At 38.5% G+C, this 15890-nt stretch overlaps 1 protein-coding gene across 1 annotated transcript; it reads left to right on the top strand.

The window, feature by feature from the left end:
• The first annotated feature begins 2021 nt into the window (after positions 1-2021).
• LOC122913536 (olfactory receptor 51V1) lies at positions 2022-2987 on the top strand. Its single transcript, XM_044260228.1, is given in 1 exon segment — positions 2022-2987. A coding segment is annotated over 1 exon segment (963 nt). The 5' UTR covers positions 2022-2024.
• Positions 2988-15890: the final 12903 nt, after the last annotated feature.

The raw sequence follows: 15890 nt of genomic DNA, 5'->3' as shown, positions 1-15890 counted from the left end.
GTCACCCAGGTGCCCCTTCACGGTATTTTTTTTTTTTAATAATGCATTTGCTTTAACTTGTTTTATACCGCTGTAATTGTACAACTTGAATTCATAGAGTATTCCAGTAATTTAATAATTATTTGATAAATGCCCACTCCCTGGTAAACCTCACTTTGCATTTCCGTGAGCAAAAACCAGACACGGCACCTGGTTTTCTAGAGCTTCCAGTAGATCTCATGGGAAACAGCATACAAGAAGTGGTATAAACACAAAGCAGGGTATTTTTAGGGGAGTAATTTATTGGAGAGGATGGGGGCACTCATGGTGGGGTTACAAGAATTCCTCTGAGGAAGCTACCTTGAACTTCTTCACCAAGGAAGAAAAAGGAATTCTGAGTGGTAAAACCATGAATGATGAAAGGAAGTTTTGTGCAAAGTACTTGGAGTAGATAATTCTAGGCAGAGAGAAGACCAAGAACAAAGACTCTGAGGAAAACTCAATTGAGATAGAAAAGAAGTGATCAAGGCATACGTATTTTTCTTCAAAAGGTAAATACTCCAATCATTCAAGGAAGGAGGCAAATAAAAATAGTGGGTATATTATTTTACATGGAGAGGGGCTCAGGGCAAGAAACAACAGAGGAGAGGATTCTAGAAGGGGTGTGACAGTGTCTGATAGAGGGTGCATTCAGAAGAAGGGTAGCCTGAGGGCTGCCTGGTGTGCTAAGATAACAAAGATGAGGAATGGGTCACAAGAGGAAGCCAGAATCTGAACTAATTGAACATATTGGAAGGATGAAATGAAACATAAAAGCCAGTGTAGACTTTAAAACACCTGCCTACACTCTAAGACCCTTTAACCCTTTTATGATGACTCCCAGGACCAGAACCCCAAGCAGGAAAACAATGTGTGGAAGAAGACAATTAATGCTATTGCAAGGAGGCTATTTGAAATTCTGGACTTAACTATGCCACATTGGCCTTCGCTTAAAAAATTATTATTATTGTTATTAATTTAATTTAATTTCTTTTTAGTGTTCCAGAATTCATTGTTTATGCACCACATGGCCTTCCTTTTGATCTTTAGTATGCTACGTTCTAAGGAAGAGAAAAAACTCGCTCACCCCTTCAATAAATGTATATTAGATAAATACTAAATGTACTGATTGAGAGAATGAATAAGTGGAGGAGAACACTAGGCTGATGTCAGAACCCAAGAGTCTTCAGCCCAAGTCTCCCTGTCACAAGGGCACAGGTAAGCTGAACATCTCAGCATGAGAGCTCTCATGGGAGATCACTCACTAAAGATCTCATGCATAAATATTCCTCTCTGCTTTTCACTGCAGAGAAAAAAAAGCACTTGTTGGCTGTGTCATCTGGGATGGAACAACACAGGAATGTCTAAGGACCGTTTGGAGGAAAAATTCACTTGGAGACAGCAGAAAATAGAAAATTATGGGTACACAGTGACTATTTAAATAGATTTTGGATACTTAAATGCTAAATCTCACTCTTCATTTAATGAATCAGAGGGGAGGAAACTAATAATTACTGTGAGAACCTCAGCTCTCAATTTTACAGCTGTGCTTTTGACCAGAATCTCCAAGAAAGCATCCCAGGCAATATATCCTCTCTAGAAAAGAGCTTCCTCTTTTAGTCTATTCATTTTCACTTGTGGCTTCTAAGGACATCCGTGCATCTGCCAGAGGATAAATAACAGCTCTGAAATGATATTGGGAGGACACTATTCTCTTCTAGGCAGCAGATAATATATCTCTAAAGAACAGAGTTGCTTGGCTAATATTTCCTACACTTAGTTAACTTTAAGCATAATTTTGTTTGCTTAGAAACTTGACCTAGCTCATTTGAAATTGGAGCATTTCCTTTTTTTTTTTTTTTTGCCTTTTTTTTAATTTAATTTTTTCAGTGCTCCAAGATTCATTGTTTATGCACCACATCCAGTGCTCCATGCAATATGTGCCCTCCTTAATACCCACACCACAACACTTTCTTACTGCCTGGAAGAAGCGTCCCAGTGCCAGAATGATCACTTTGAGAAGCCCTAGTGTGAATTCTTCCACCTTCGTTCTCACTGCATTTTCGGGCCTGGAGCAACAATATCCCTGGATCTCCATTCCCTTCTTCACCACCTACACCTTGGTGTTTGGGGGCAATTGCATGGTGCTGCATGTGATCCGGACTGAGCCCAGCCTGCACCAGCCCATGTTCTACTTTCTGGCCATGCTGGCCCTCACTGACCTATCCATAGGGCTGTCCACAGTGCACACGGTACTGGGCATCCTGTGGGGGTTCATTCAAGAAATCAGCCTGGATTCCTGCATTGCCCAGTCCTACTTCATCCATGGTCTATCCTTCATGGAGTCCTCTGTCCTCCTTACTATGGCCTTTGATAGGTATATTGCTATTTGCAATCCACTGCGTTATTCCTCCATTCTGACTAATTCCAGGATTCTCAAAATTGGGCTTACCATAGTAGCTAGGAGTTTCTTCTTTATTACACCCCCCATCATCAATCTGAAATTTTTCCATTATTGCCGTTCCCACATCCTGTCTCACTCATTCTGCCTGCACCAGGACCTTCTCCGCCTAGCTTGCTCAGACATCAGATTTAATAGCTACTATGCCCTGATGCTGGTCATTTTCACACTGTTGTTGGATGCTGCTCTGATCCTCTACTCCTATGTGCTGATTCTTAGGGCAGTCCTGGCAATTGCCTCTCAGGGGGAGCGGCATAAATCATTGCAGACCTGCATCTCCCACATTTGTGCTGTTCTGGTGTTCTACATCCCTATCATTAGCCTAACAATGGTGCACCGTTTTGGCAAGCATCTATCCCCTGTGATCCATGTCCTTATGGGCAACATCTACATCCTTTTCCCACCTTTGATGAATCCCATCATCTACAGTGTCAAGACCCAGCAGATTCGAAGCAGAATGCTCAGACTCTTTTCTCTGAAAATATGTTGAGATGCTCAGGTCTTTTAAAGAACAAAACAGCAACAACAATTAGCACGCACTATATAATACCAAAAAATGAATTTTAATGGGATTAGAGCTCTAGCTCAGAGCCTATAATTCTTGATTTTGAAACACATTTAAACATAATTCCAGAGAATCACCTATAAACGAGTTCCATTTTAACTTGTGCTTGGCAAGTGAATTGTTCATAGGGCTGGAGGTGTGAGACTTCATCTAAAACATTTCATAAATTTTCTACCAACTGTGGATTTGTGTCAAACAAGACATAATATGTTCCTGCTATAAGTATATTCAAGAAAGGATAATACAGACAATGTGCCCAATGTGGAAATCAGGCACTTTCTTTGCACTGAACCAAAGTTGGATTCAAATCCTAGGTTTCAGTTACAAAGATGGATAACGTGGAGCTTCTTTAATTCTGAGATTCAGTTAATTAATCTTCAAAATGGGGAAAGTACCCACCTCACAGACATGTTGTGATAACTATATGGACCAGAATTGTCCAGCTGAATTTTTCTAACATGATGAGGATGTTCTCTAGTACAGAATAATAAAGACCAACATATAAGAATAGATACATATGGCTATTGAGCACATGAAATGTAGATAATATAACTGGGGAAGTGCATTTTCAATTCTTGTTAACTATAGTTAATTTATATTTAAATGTTAAAGGACATTGTCTTGGACAAAGCAGTTGCTACTATATTGAACAGTGCAGGTATAGAATATAAAGAGGACATATAATGGAATTTGACGTTGAATTCAATTTTCACCCTATTTCCTTAAAATCAGAATCTTCCCTTGTTATGTTTTATATGCAGACTCCATTGCCATTGAGGTGAAAGAAGAATTTGCTCCAAACTCTTTGCTTTTAAATCTAAAGTGTGGAATATTATGAGTGATAAAACTTTATTCTTATGATTGATTCTGAGTTAAAAAAATAAAGTTTTCCTTCTTAGTAATTTAGAAAATTTGGTTCAATTTTCAAAAGAAGGAAAGCAAGAAAGAAATCAGTTATCTGCACAGAAAAATAGGGGAATGTTGGTTTAATATTCCTATAATCTCTTAGGTACTGAAGGAGGAAATGCTAAATAGCATTCAACAAATGAATGCATCAGAGCAATTTTCCATCAAAGAAGTAAGTATTGCTTAATATTCTTTCAATACAGACCTCAACTTATGTATTTTAGATTTGCATTAAAAAACCTGTGTTTCTCTCTTTCCCTCCTTTTTAGTGTTCCACTCAATTAAGCCATCAGTATAGAAAGCAAAAGACTAGGCTTTAGTTTCCAACAGCTTAAAAGTGGGCAGATTGTTCCTGCAGAAAACAAAGCATCTAGGAACATGGCAGTTTGACAAGAGTCATATGGTCCAGTTATAGCAGGAAAACAGTAGCTAGCTGCTGAAACTTTGGAGGTCATGTTGTGCCTCGCAGACCATGTCAGGGCACATGTCTTTCTCTCAGTGGTTAGACAAGTTTCCCTTCAAGGTCTTGAATGTGCACCATCACCTGTCCTCAGCACTAACTCAATCTTGGGGAAGCAATGGAGCCTCTGTGGCAGTGAGATCTGTCCTGCGCCAGCCAGGCATGCCAGGAGTACCAACATGAACTAACATTGAGTTAAGGGAATAGTGACATATGTAACACATTGAGTCATTGGCTGGAGAATCATGTTTCATTTGGTGAATGGGAAGGTTCACTTTAGGATTTAGTACTCATACAGATGTTCTGAATATCTGTACCTCAGATTATGGCAACTTGTAGAATATGGGCCAAAATATTTGGAAAGAACAGCTATGAACAGTGGATGTGAAAATATCTGGTACACACTCAGAAATCACAGCTAGCTTTAGAACTCTTTGTACAATAAGGGTGAGACATGTGAAAACCTTCAAAGTGTTTAAAATCCATGACCCAGTGGAAGAGGGAAAAAGAAGGAAAATGAGTGAAGGAAGCTGAAGAAAATACATCTGATTACTGGCTCTTATACAGAAAGGAACAGGTTAGGAACATTTGATTTACATAGGACTCTATCTTGGAGCAGTAACACAAGTCAAGCAAAGCCCTTCTTAGGAGGAAAGGCAATTTTAGAGTCATCAGCCCAGGTTCTGGCATTGAGAATTGATGGACCTATCACAGATGTTAAAAGCACCATCTAGCACTTTGTAGCCTTTTTAGAAACAAGAGAGAGGTTCTCCCATAGCTTCCAGAAAGCCAGCCTGTAAGGAGTAAGAAACTTGTTATCCAAGAATTAGACAGTCTCTGGGGGGGTCTTTGTCAATGTGGTGGCCTAAAGAGCCAGTGAGAAATAGCAAGCTCGTAGGAGTTGATCAGACGTCATGCTAAACCACCCAGCATGGATGGGAAACACGATTGAAGCCACAGTGAGTTTAGGGAAGCACATGCTTTCTTCGTGTTGATTTTCTTACAGGAAGCCTGTCATGTCATGGTCCACTGCTCCTTTAACTAAAGGAATATTTAGAGCTAAAAGTCGGGTGAGGTGACCAAAGCAAGATGTGGGAAATAAGAAAGTCAAGCCTCCGTTGGTATTCATTTTGTTCTCACATCAAAAAGCTAAGGTCCAGAAAGGGGGAGATTAGTGATTCTTAGAAGTGAGGAAACATGTTTTTAGTGAAAATAACCTCCTGGTAATAAATCCACGGGCTGATTATTTACTATATACTGTACCTGCTAACTTTCATAGATCTCTCAGAACTTTACTGTTGAATATACTTAGACAATTTTCTACTTGATTCTATGTCTGTTTCCTCAGATATTTGCAATCGTGACTTCAAAAAGGGGGAATCTGCTAGAGGAATGAATAGATACCTCCTGATGAATAATGGAAATTGTCCCATGTTCTAAGAATACTCTCTTAGAAATTTAAATATAATACCAACCCAGTTGAGAATCCCTTTGCAGTGGAAATTGATGTCCTAAAGCTTTTCTACTGAAAGTGTAGATTCTGGTTCTGTAGCCTCAGCACCATCTGGGAGCTTATAGGCAACACATATTCTAGGGCGCTAGTCCAGCCTTATAGAATCAGAATCTATATTGGCTTTGGGGATGCTGGTGTGCTCTCTTTTCTGGTCAGAATGATGGTCATAGACTTTTGTCAAGTTTGTGGTAAGTAGCCAAGCTGTATCTACGTATGTACCTTTCTGTGTTTCATTTAATAATAAAATACAAATTTAAGGAATATAGTTAAGGAATATGAAAGTGTCAATTTACAAGCAAGCCCAGCAGATTGAATGTATATTTTCATTTCTGTAACTCTCTAAAGTTCACTAAAATCATGGTGCAACACAGAGATACTGTGAAATAATGGCAGAGTATGTATAAACAAATCATATAAATATGGATCATTAAGATATACCTAAAGGTAACTGGGATAGGTAACTCTGAGACCTAGGTGCCCACAACAGATGATACCCATGAGGAGAAAATGGTCTGTTCATGACAATCCCGGACAAACACAGGAATTTCGTATCTGGTATTATAGACAGGGTAGCACTGAAAATGGTGGAAAAGGTGAAGGTGTGTGTAAGGTTTGTGAACTGGAGTATCCAGAACCCATTTGAGTTCCAGCAAAATGATTGGTCTCTGTAGTGGCAGAGTTAACAATGATCCAGAGACAGCAGCACTGGGTACAAAGGATGCTAGGAATGAGGGGTCATATAACAGAGAGGGATTGGTAGAATAATACTTACAGAATATTGAAGCCCATAGAAAAATTGTTGATGCTCATCTTCTAAAACACCAGCCAGACTGACATTCCATTGTCAGGCAATTTTAGGATGAGTCTTCATAAATCTGCCTCCAAAGAGAGAACTAAAAGGTACTGACATCTGAGTATTTGCTCACTGATATGGGTAACCTCCTTCCTCAGGAGCATACAATGTCACTGACCAGGTTACACATCTCACTATGTGCATGGAAATCCCTCCTAGATATGTGGTCCCCTCACCATGACATTAGAATGACACCAAATACATACCAGGGGTGAGATTAAATCCACTGATGCAAAAATCACACATCCAAAATTAATTTTTAAAAAGAAAATCAGTGGGGGTGGAGTAGAGCTTATTCAGTGTACTGAATAAAAGTTAAAAAGAAAATAATCCCCTAATTAATACTCCTAATGAAATACTCGATCATACTAGATCTTTGAGAGAATAACAGAATACTATTATTAATAAATATATAGACACACAAAAGATTATATGTAAGTAAACAGCAATATGAGAGTTTAAAACAACAACAACAACAACAGGACTTTCAGAAGATGAAGATAAAAATATAGGTAGGGGGCACCTGGATGGCTCAGTTGGTTAAGCCTCTGCCTTCAGCTTGAGTCATGATCCCATGGTCCTGGGATTTTGGAAACTATGCCTTGGGCTCCCTCTCACTCTGCATGGCTCTTGGCCTCCTTGAGCTCTCTTTCTCTTTCAAATAAAAATAAAATAAAATATTTAAAAATATATAGTGGTATGTATGAGGATTAGGAATTTATTAGAAAATTATACAGGATATTCCCAGAACAAAAGGACATAAGACCAAATTGAAAGTAACAACAAAGTACCTAAAAGAGAAAAAAAAATATATAATTTCATAGTGAGTTAAGAAAAATAAAAGGAAGCCATAGATAGGCAGAAAATATTTGCAACATAACATTTGACCAAATACACAAAGAAGTTTCAAAACTCAACAAAAAGGAAAGAAAGAAGTCAGATAAAACTTGGGCAAAAGATCTGAAAAGATATTTCCCACCAAAAAGACATGCAAATAGAAATAAGTGCATGAAAAAAATGCTCAATATCCTTTCTCATGAAGAAATTACTAAATAAAACAAAGAGATACCACTAACACCTATTAGAATGGCTAAAACCTAAAAATATTGACAACACCAAATGCTGGCAAAGATGAAGAGTCACAGGAATTCGTATTCATTACTGGTGAAAATACAAATTACAGCCTTTCTGGAAGAGTCTCGGAGTTTCTTATGGGACTAAACATACTCTCGGGGTGCCTGGGTGGCTCAGTGGGTTAAAGCCTCTGCCTTCGGCTCAGGTCATGATCTTAGGGTCCTGGGATCGAGCCCCGCATCGGGCTCTCTGCTCAGTAGGGAGTCTGCTTCCTCCTCTCCTCTCTGACTGCCTCGCTGCTTACCTGTGATCTCTGTATGTCAAACAAATAATAAAATAAAATCTTAAAAAAAAAAAGGAGAAGACTAAGCATATTTTTACCACCCCACATATTTGATCCAAAGAGTTGAAGACATATGCCCAAACCAAGACATAAATATGAATCTTTATAAAAAGGTTTCTTTTTAATTGCCTGGAATAGGAAGCACGTGAGATGAACAGATAAACAAACTCTGGTATCTCCATAAAATATAATGTTATTCCTTGATTTGAAAAAATAAGAGAGAGCCTTCAAGATATGAAAATATAAGAAAGAACATTCAATGCATATTTTTACATGAAAGAAGCCATCCTGAAAAGGTTAGTTATATGACTGCAAGGACATGACATTCCAGAAAAGACAAAACTACAGAAAAAATATAAAGTTCAGAGTAACCAGGAGTTCAGAAAGAGGGAGGGAGACATGAGAGGGGGGAGCACAGTGAATTTGTAGGCTAACAAAAGTGTTTTGTGTGATACTGTAATGGTGGGTACATGACATTATGTACTGAGAACCCATAATTTTAGAAAGTTCATGTTATTCCATTTAGCTCTTATGAAAGAGCTACATTAGTACCTGATTTCAGCACCTGAAAGAAATCTGAAGAGTATTTCCACTTTTATAAAAGAGGTGAAAATCAAAACTAGTTTTCAGTGTGTGTTTTGCATTGAGCCGTTACAGAGGCAACGAGAGCAGCTCCACCAAGCTCCTCTCCCAGGAAGAACACTCCACATCATTGTATCAAAACCCTGTAGTTTTGAAAAGTGTCTGTGAGCATCTGCACTTTATCCCAATTGATTTTGAGCCTCTGTTAGCAAGATATGTCCTAAGGTACCAGAAAACTCTAAGAGCAGTTATTTTGGGGTCCAAGAATGCTCAACAAATTTTCCACATGAACTTATGGTGAATGTTTCTTGCTTGGTGCCATTATGGTTCAGGGAAAGTTTTATAAGAATGCTCTACTTTTGGATAGTGGGGAGGAAATATGTACTTGTCAGAAGCATAGAACAGAAGATAGAGTGATCCCTAATATAAACTGTGGACTTTGGTTAATAATAACACACCAACACTGGTTCAGTTGTTTAACAAAATCCAACACTCACTCATTGAATTTTATTAATTTTAATTAACTCATTGAATTTAATATAAAATGGGAGGAAGAGAACACACTAGTAGCTTTGAAAGGAAAATGAATAATGCAGTTAAGAACAGGGACACCTGAGTGGCTCAGTCAGTTAAGTGCTGGTCTTTGGCTCAGGTTGTGATCTTGGGTGTCCTGGGATCAAGCCCTGTTTTTGGCTCTCTGTTCAGCGGGGAGTCTGCTTCTCCCTCTCCTTCTCCTTCAGTTTGCACTCTCTCCATCACTCTGTCTCAACTAACTAACTAACTAAATAAATAATCTTTAAAAAAAAAAAAAAAAGGTTGTGATAAACAGCCAATACCTGAAGGCCTGGAAATAGAATGGCACTGCTAATTACCACAGCAATGCAGGAATCTGGAAGATAGCATAAAATCTCTTCAGAATGTTGAAGGAAGTTATAACCTCCTGATGCTAATGGTAGTCACTTCCTTGTAAATATGGCCACGGACTTCTTTCCTTCCCTCAACATATAAGGAGCAACAAGAAGAGCAAACATAACTACCCATATTTTCATGTGTAGGGAAATAAACAAAATCAAACAGCTCCAGAAGTCCTATGAGAAAAGGACTATCTAGGGAAAGAAGGTTGGGGAGCAGTAGCTTACTGTTAGTGAAGCACTGAAAACACCAGCTCCCAACACACATGCCAAAAAAGAGTCCCCCTCACGTGAAATAGTGAGAACATACATTTTTGAGTCAGATATTCTTCAAGAGGGGAAATTAAAGGAAGGGTTCAAAGTCCAGGGAAACAGTCTTGAAAGCAGTCTTAAGAAATTATTGATTTTGTGGCAGGACAAACAATGACAGAAGTGGGTGTCAGAGGGCCTGTGTGGTATGGTCCTTTAAGCACTGAATCTTGATTTTGGCTGAGGTCCTGATCTCAGGGTTGAGATGGAGCCCTGAGCTAGGCTCTGTACTCAACAGGGAGAATGTTTGAAGATTCTCCCTCCTTTTTCCATTAGCCATTCTCCTGCTTATATTCTCCTTCTCTCTCAAACAAACAAATAAGAAAATTCTTCCTTTTTTTTTTCTTTAAAGAAATGGATGTCAGCTAAAGTAGACGATAAACTTGTAAACTACCTTACCCTACTAGAATCCCCTGGCCCTTTTATAAAGAACTATGTTTGACATTCCAAGAAACCATGAGATATTTCAATGAAGAGTTTCTATAGAAGATATATAATTAAAATAAAAATGTTTCTGCTAATAAGCCTTCCATCTCACCTACATGAAAACACATACACACGATCACGCACACATGTGTCACAGAGAAAGTAGATTATCTCTCTCCAATCTATCTTCGGGAATAATTTGTAGATATGGGCATAAAATAAGAAAATAAAGACAGAACAGAAAAAGACAAGTAATAAATCCTGTTATTTAAGAACTGTTTGAAGTCAGGTTAGGAAGAAAAAGACAAAATCATTTCAGAAATATTTACTACATTTTCATTCTTTTCTGCTGTGTAACAAATCACCCCAAAACTCATTGTCTCAAATAACAATGATTTATCCTTTCTCACAATTCTGTGGGTCAACCATCCAGTTTTAGTTTGACTATATGGTTGTTTCCTCAAGGAGAAGGCTGTGGTCACTCAGGGGGCAGCATCTGGCTTGAAACTCCACTGAGTTGCAAGGGCCACAGATTGCTTTCCCATGCCTGGTGCCTTCATGCTCATGTACATAGTCATACTCTCCCCATGGGGATAGCTTCTTCATGTTATTGGTTTAACCCCAGTGTGGTCCTACTCCTAACACAGGTGACAAGAAACAATGTCGAAGTTCCCAGACTTACTACTTTTGGCTCAGTAAATTGCAAACACCACCATTATTCCAGCCACTTTATTTGGTCAAAAAAACTATCATCCCAGGTTCAAGGGGAGGAGACATAGGATCTCCTTTGAATTATACAGAGGTATCCACCCACAGAAAAGGGTGTGATTACAATTATCTTCTCAGATTACCTTCCACAGTGCCCAAAAGAGAATGATGAAAATACTGTAATAAGAATTGAAAAAGAAAACCAAGAGATAAAACAAAATAAGGATCAGTGATAGATGAAAAACAAAAAAATGTTTTATACATGCAGAAAAGTAAAAAAAGCAAAACCAACAATAAAAGAAAACTGAAACTAAAATTGTAATTATAACCTTTGCAAAAATCCAGGTAATCCCAATGCATTTAGAGAATAGTTATAAAGACTGAGAAAGTTGAAAAACAAAAAGAAAGTTTAAAAAGAAACTTTAAAAAGAAAGTTTAAAAAGAAATGTCCAAATGATGGACATTAAGGAACACTAGCTCTGAAACTACTGATGTACTATATTTGCCTAAATTGAATTTAAATTAAAAAAATCCAAATAAAAATCTCTATAGTAGCTACTGACATTTCTTGACCTTTCTGATGCTAATTCTACCAGGTGACCCATGGAAGAGAGACAGCCAAGGAGCCTTAAAATGTCAAGTAAATAAGATGCCAGAATTCAGTATTATCAGTCTTCTAAAAGGCATACAATGCTTCTACATGTGACCTTGACCATCTCCATTTGCAGATGACTCCATGGAACAGGCTGTGATGGCACTAGCAGGAGTCTCTGCCACACAAAGGAGAACTGCATGTTTAATGGCAAGTGTGTGTTAGGCTGGGTGTGTGAGAGTGCTGTGCAGATGACAACCTGCACATGCGGTACATGGGAAGGATGGGGTGAGGACATTTCTCCCTGAAGCCAGCCTGGGCCCTCTCCTTCCAGGAGTGAGTGGAGTTCAGTCCTCTGGGGGCTGACACTCTTGAGCCCAAGATATGTCCAGAGGAGCTATAAATACCCAGCTCCCCATTTCCTCACCATGTTATGAACATCCTATGTCTTTTTTTTTCTTTCAACTAGTTAAATATCCTCAGGATCCTAGAAAATACAGGTAAGAAGCTCATTTTTGCTCAGCAAGAACATGTAGAAAAAGACATCAGGAGGGGGAAGGAGTCAAGATGGCAGAGAAGTAGCAGGCTGAGATTACATTAGGTAGCCCGAGATCAGCTAGATAGCTTATCAATCCATTGCGAACATCTACAAATCCAACAGGAGACCGAAGAGAAGAAGAGCAACAATTCTAGAAACAGAAAATTGACCACTTTCTGAAAGGTAGGACTGGAGGAGAAGTGATTCCAAAGCGATGGGAAGATAGACCACGGGGGGGTGGGAGGGGCCAGTTCCCGGCAAGCAGCAGAGCAATGGAGCACAAAATCAGGACTTTTAAAAGTCCGTTCCATCGAGGGACATTGCTCTAGAGGCTAAACTGGGGTGAAGCCCTTGCAGGGGCAGCGTGGCCTCAGGTCCCGCAGGGTCACAGAAGGATTGGGGGTGTCTGAGTGTCGTAGAGCTTGCAGGTATTAGAATGGGGAAGCCGGCTACAGAACCAAAGAGTGAGCTCTCAGCTGGGGGTTACCTTGAACCAGTGGCAGGCTGGGTGAGCTCGGAGCGCAGCCAGAGGCCAGGGACACAGGAGTGATTGAGCGCTTGTCTCTGAGGCCGCACTGAGGAGTGGGGCCCCAAGCTCTTGGCTCCTCCCGGCCGGAGACCAGGAGGCCGCCATTTTCATTCTCATCCTCCAGAACTCTACGGAAAACATTCAGGGAAAAAAAGCTCCTGAAAGTGAACCCAAGCGGATTACTTAGCCTGGCCTTGGTAAGGGTGGTGCAATTCCACCTGGGGCAAAGACACTTGAGAATCACTACAACAGGCCCTCCCCCAGAAAATCAAGAAGAAATCCAGCCAAGACCAAGTTCATGTACCAAGGAGAACAGCAGAATTTCAGAGGACGAGAAAGCAAAGCATGGATTCATGGCATTCTCCCCATGACTCCTTAGTCTTGCGTTAATTTAATTTTTTTAAATTTACTTTTTCTTTTTTATTTTATTTTTATTTATTTTTATTTTTTCTTCTTCTAATTTTTAAAACTTTTATCCTTTCCTCTTTTAACATTTTTAACTAGTTTATATTAATAATACCTTTCTTAAAAAATAATAATCTTTTTTGAACCTTCATTATTATAGTCTTATTTTATCCTTCATTCTATCTAACTTTATTTTTTGTATACACATAGGGTTTTTTCTTCTAAAAAATTTGCGGTACAACTTCTACTAGATCAAAATATGCCATAAATCTAGCTCCAGGCTTGGTCTAGTCTCCAGCCTGAGCAATATACTCTATTTTTTTTTCTTTATTCTCTCAACCAACTTATTTTATCAACTCCTTTTTTTAGAAATTAAAAAAATTTTTTTTTCATCTTTATAGGCATATTCCATCCCTTCATTGTGTTTACTTTTATATATGTTTTTCATTCTTTAAAAAATTTGAGAGGTAGCTTCTTCTAAGAGACCAAAATACTCCCCAAATTAAGTGGGTGACCCTGTTCTAGTCACCAGTCTAATATATATATTTTCTTTTTTATATTTTTTAAAAAATTGTTTTCTTTTTTTTAAAATTTTTTTGTCTTAACTTCTTTTTATCCCCTTTCTCCCCCGCCCCCATGATTTGGGGTCTCTTCTGATTTGGCTAAAGTGCATTTTCCTGGGGTCTTTACCACCCTTTTAGTATTTTATTTGCTTTCTCATATTTTCTTATCTGGACAAAATGACAAGGCAGAAAAATTCGCCACACAAAAAAAAAATAAAATAAAAAAGAACAAGAGGGAAGACCAAAGGCTAGGGACCTAATCAATACGGACATGGGTAATATGTCAAATCTAGAGTTCAGAACGATGATTCTCAAAGTTCTAGCCAGGCTCGAAAAAGGCATGGAAGGTATTAGAGAAACCATCTCTGGAGAGATAAAAGCCCTTTATGGAGAAATAAAAGAACTAAAATCTAACCAAGTTGAAACCAAAAAAGCTATTAATGAGGTGCAATAAAAAATGGAGGCTCTGACTGCTAGGGTAAATGAGGCAGAAGAAAGAATTAGTGATATAGAAGACCAAATGACAGAGAATAAAGAAGATGAGCAAAAGAGAGACAAACAAATACTGGGCCATGAGGGGAGAATTTGAGAGATAAGGGACAACATGAGACAAAACAACATTAGAATAACTGGGATTCCAGAAGAAGAAGAAAGAGAGAGGGGAGCAGAAGGTATATTGGAGAGAATTATTGGAGAGAATTTCCCTAATATGGCAAAGGGAACAAGCATCAAAATCCAGGAGGTGCAGAGAACCCCCATCAAAATCAACAAGAATAGGTCCACCCCATCACCTAATAATAAAATTTACAAGTCTTAGTGACAAAGAGAAAATCCTGAAAGCAGCCTGGGAAAGAAGTCTGTAACATACAATGGTAAAAATATTAGATTGGCAGCAGACTTATCCACAGAGACCTGGCAGGCCTGAAAGAACTGGCATGATATATTCAGAGCACTAAACAAGAAAAACATGCAGCCAAGAATACTATATCCAGCTAAGCTATCATTGAAAATAGAAGGAGAGATAAAAAGCTTCCAGGGCAAACAAAAACTGAAAGAATTTGCAAAAACAAAACCAGCTCTACAGGAAATATTGAAAGGGGTCCTCAAAGCAAAGTAGTAGACCTGAAAAGTAGTAGATCAGAAAGGAACAGAGACAATATACAGTAACAGTCACCTTACAGGCAATATAATGGCACTAAATTCATATGTCTCAATAGTTATCCTGAATGTTAATGGGCTAAAACCCCAATCAAAAGACACAGGATATCAGATTAGTTAAAAAAAAAAAAACACAGAACATCAATATGCTGTCTACAAGAAACTCATATTAGACCTGAAGACACCTCCAGACTTAAAGTGAGAGGTGGAAAACAATTTGCCATGCTAATGGACATCAGAAGAAAGCTGGGGTGGCAATCCTTCTATAAGATCAATTAGATTTTAAGCCAAAGACTATAATAAGAGGTGAAGAAGGACACTATATCATACTGAAAGGATCTGTTCAAGAAGAAGATCTAACAATTTTAAATATACCTAACGTGGGAGCAGCCAACTACATAAAACAATTAATAACAAAATCAAAGAAACACATCAACAATAATACAATAATAGTAGGGGACTTTAACACTCCCCTCACTGAGATGGACAGATCATCCAAGCAAAAGATCAACAAGGAAATAAAGGCCTTAAATGACACACTGGACCAGATGGACATCACAGATTTATTCAGAACATTTCATCTCAAAGTAACAGAATACACATTCTTCTCTAGTGCACATGGAACATTCTCCAGAATAGATCACATCCTCGGTCCTAAATCAGGTCTCAACTGGTATCAAAAGATTGGGATCATTCCCTGCATATTTTCAAAGCAAAATGCTCCAAAGCTATAACTCAATCAGAAGAGGAAATTTGGAAAGAATCCAAATACATGGAGACTAAACAGCATCCTTCTAAAGAATGAATGGTTCAAGCAGGAAATTAAAGAAGAATTGAAAAAATTCATGGAAACAAATGATAATGAAAACACAATGGTTCAAAATATGTGGGACACAGCAAAGGCAGTTCTGAGAGGAAAATATATAGTGGTACAAGTCTTTCTCAAGAAAAAAGAAAGGTCTCAGCTGCACAACCT

The sequence above is a fragment of the Neovison vison genome, chromosome 7 (genome assembly GCF_020171115.1).
Source record: "Neovison vison isolate M4711 chromosome 7, ASM_NN_V1, whole genome shotgun sequence".
Taxonomy (NCBI): domain Eukaryota; kingdom Metazoa; phylum Chordata; class Mammalia; order Carnivora; family Mustelidae; genus Neogale; species Neogale vison.
This window is presented reverse-complemented; position numbering and strand designations above follow the sequence as displayed.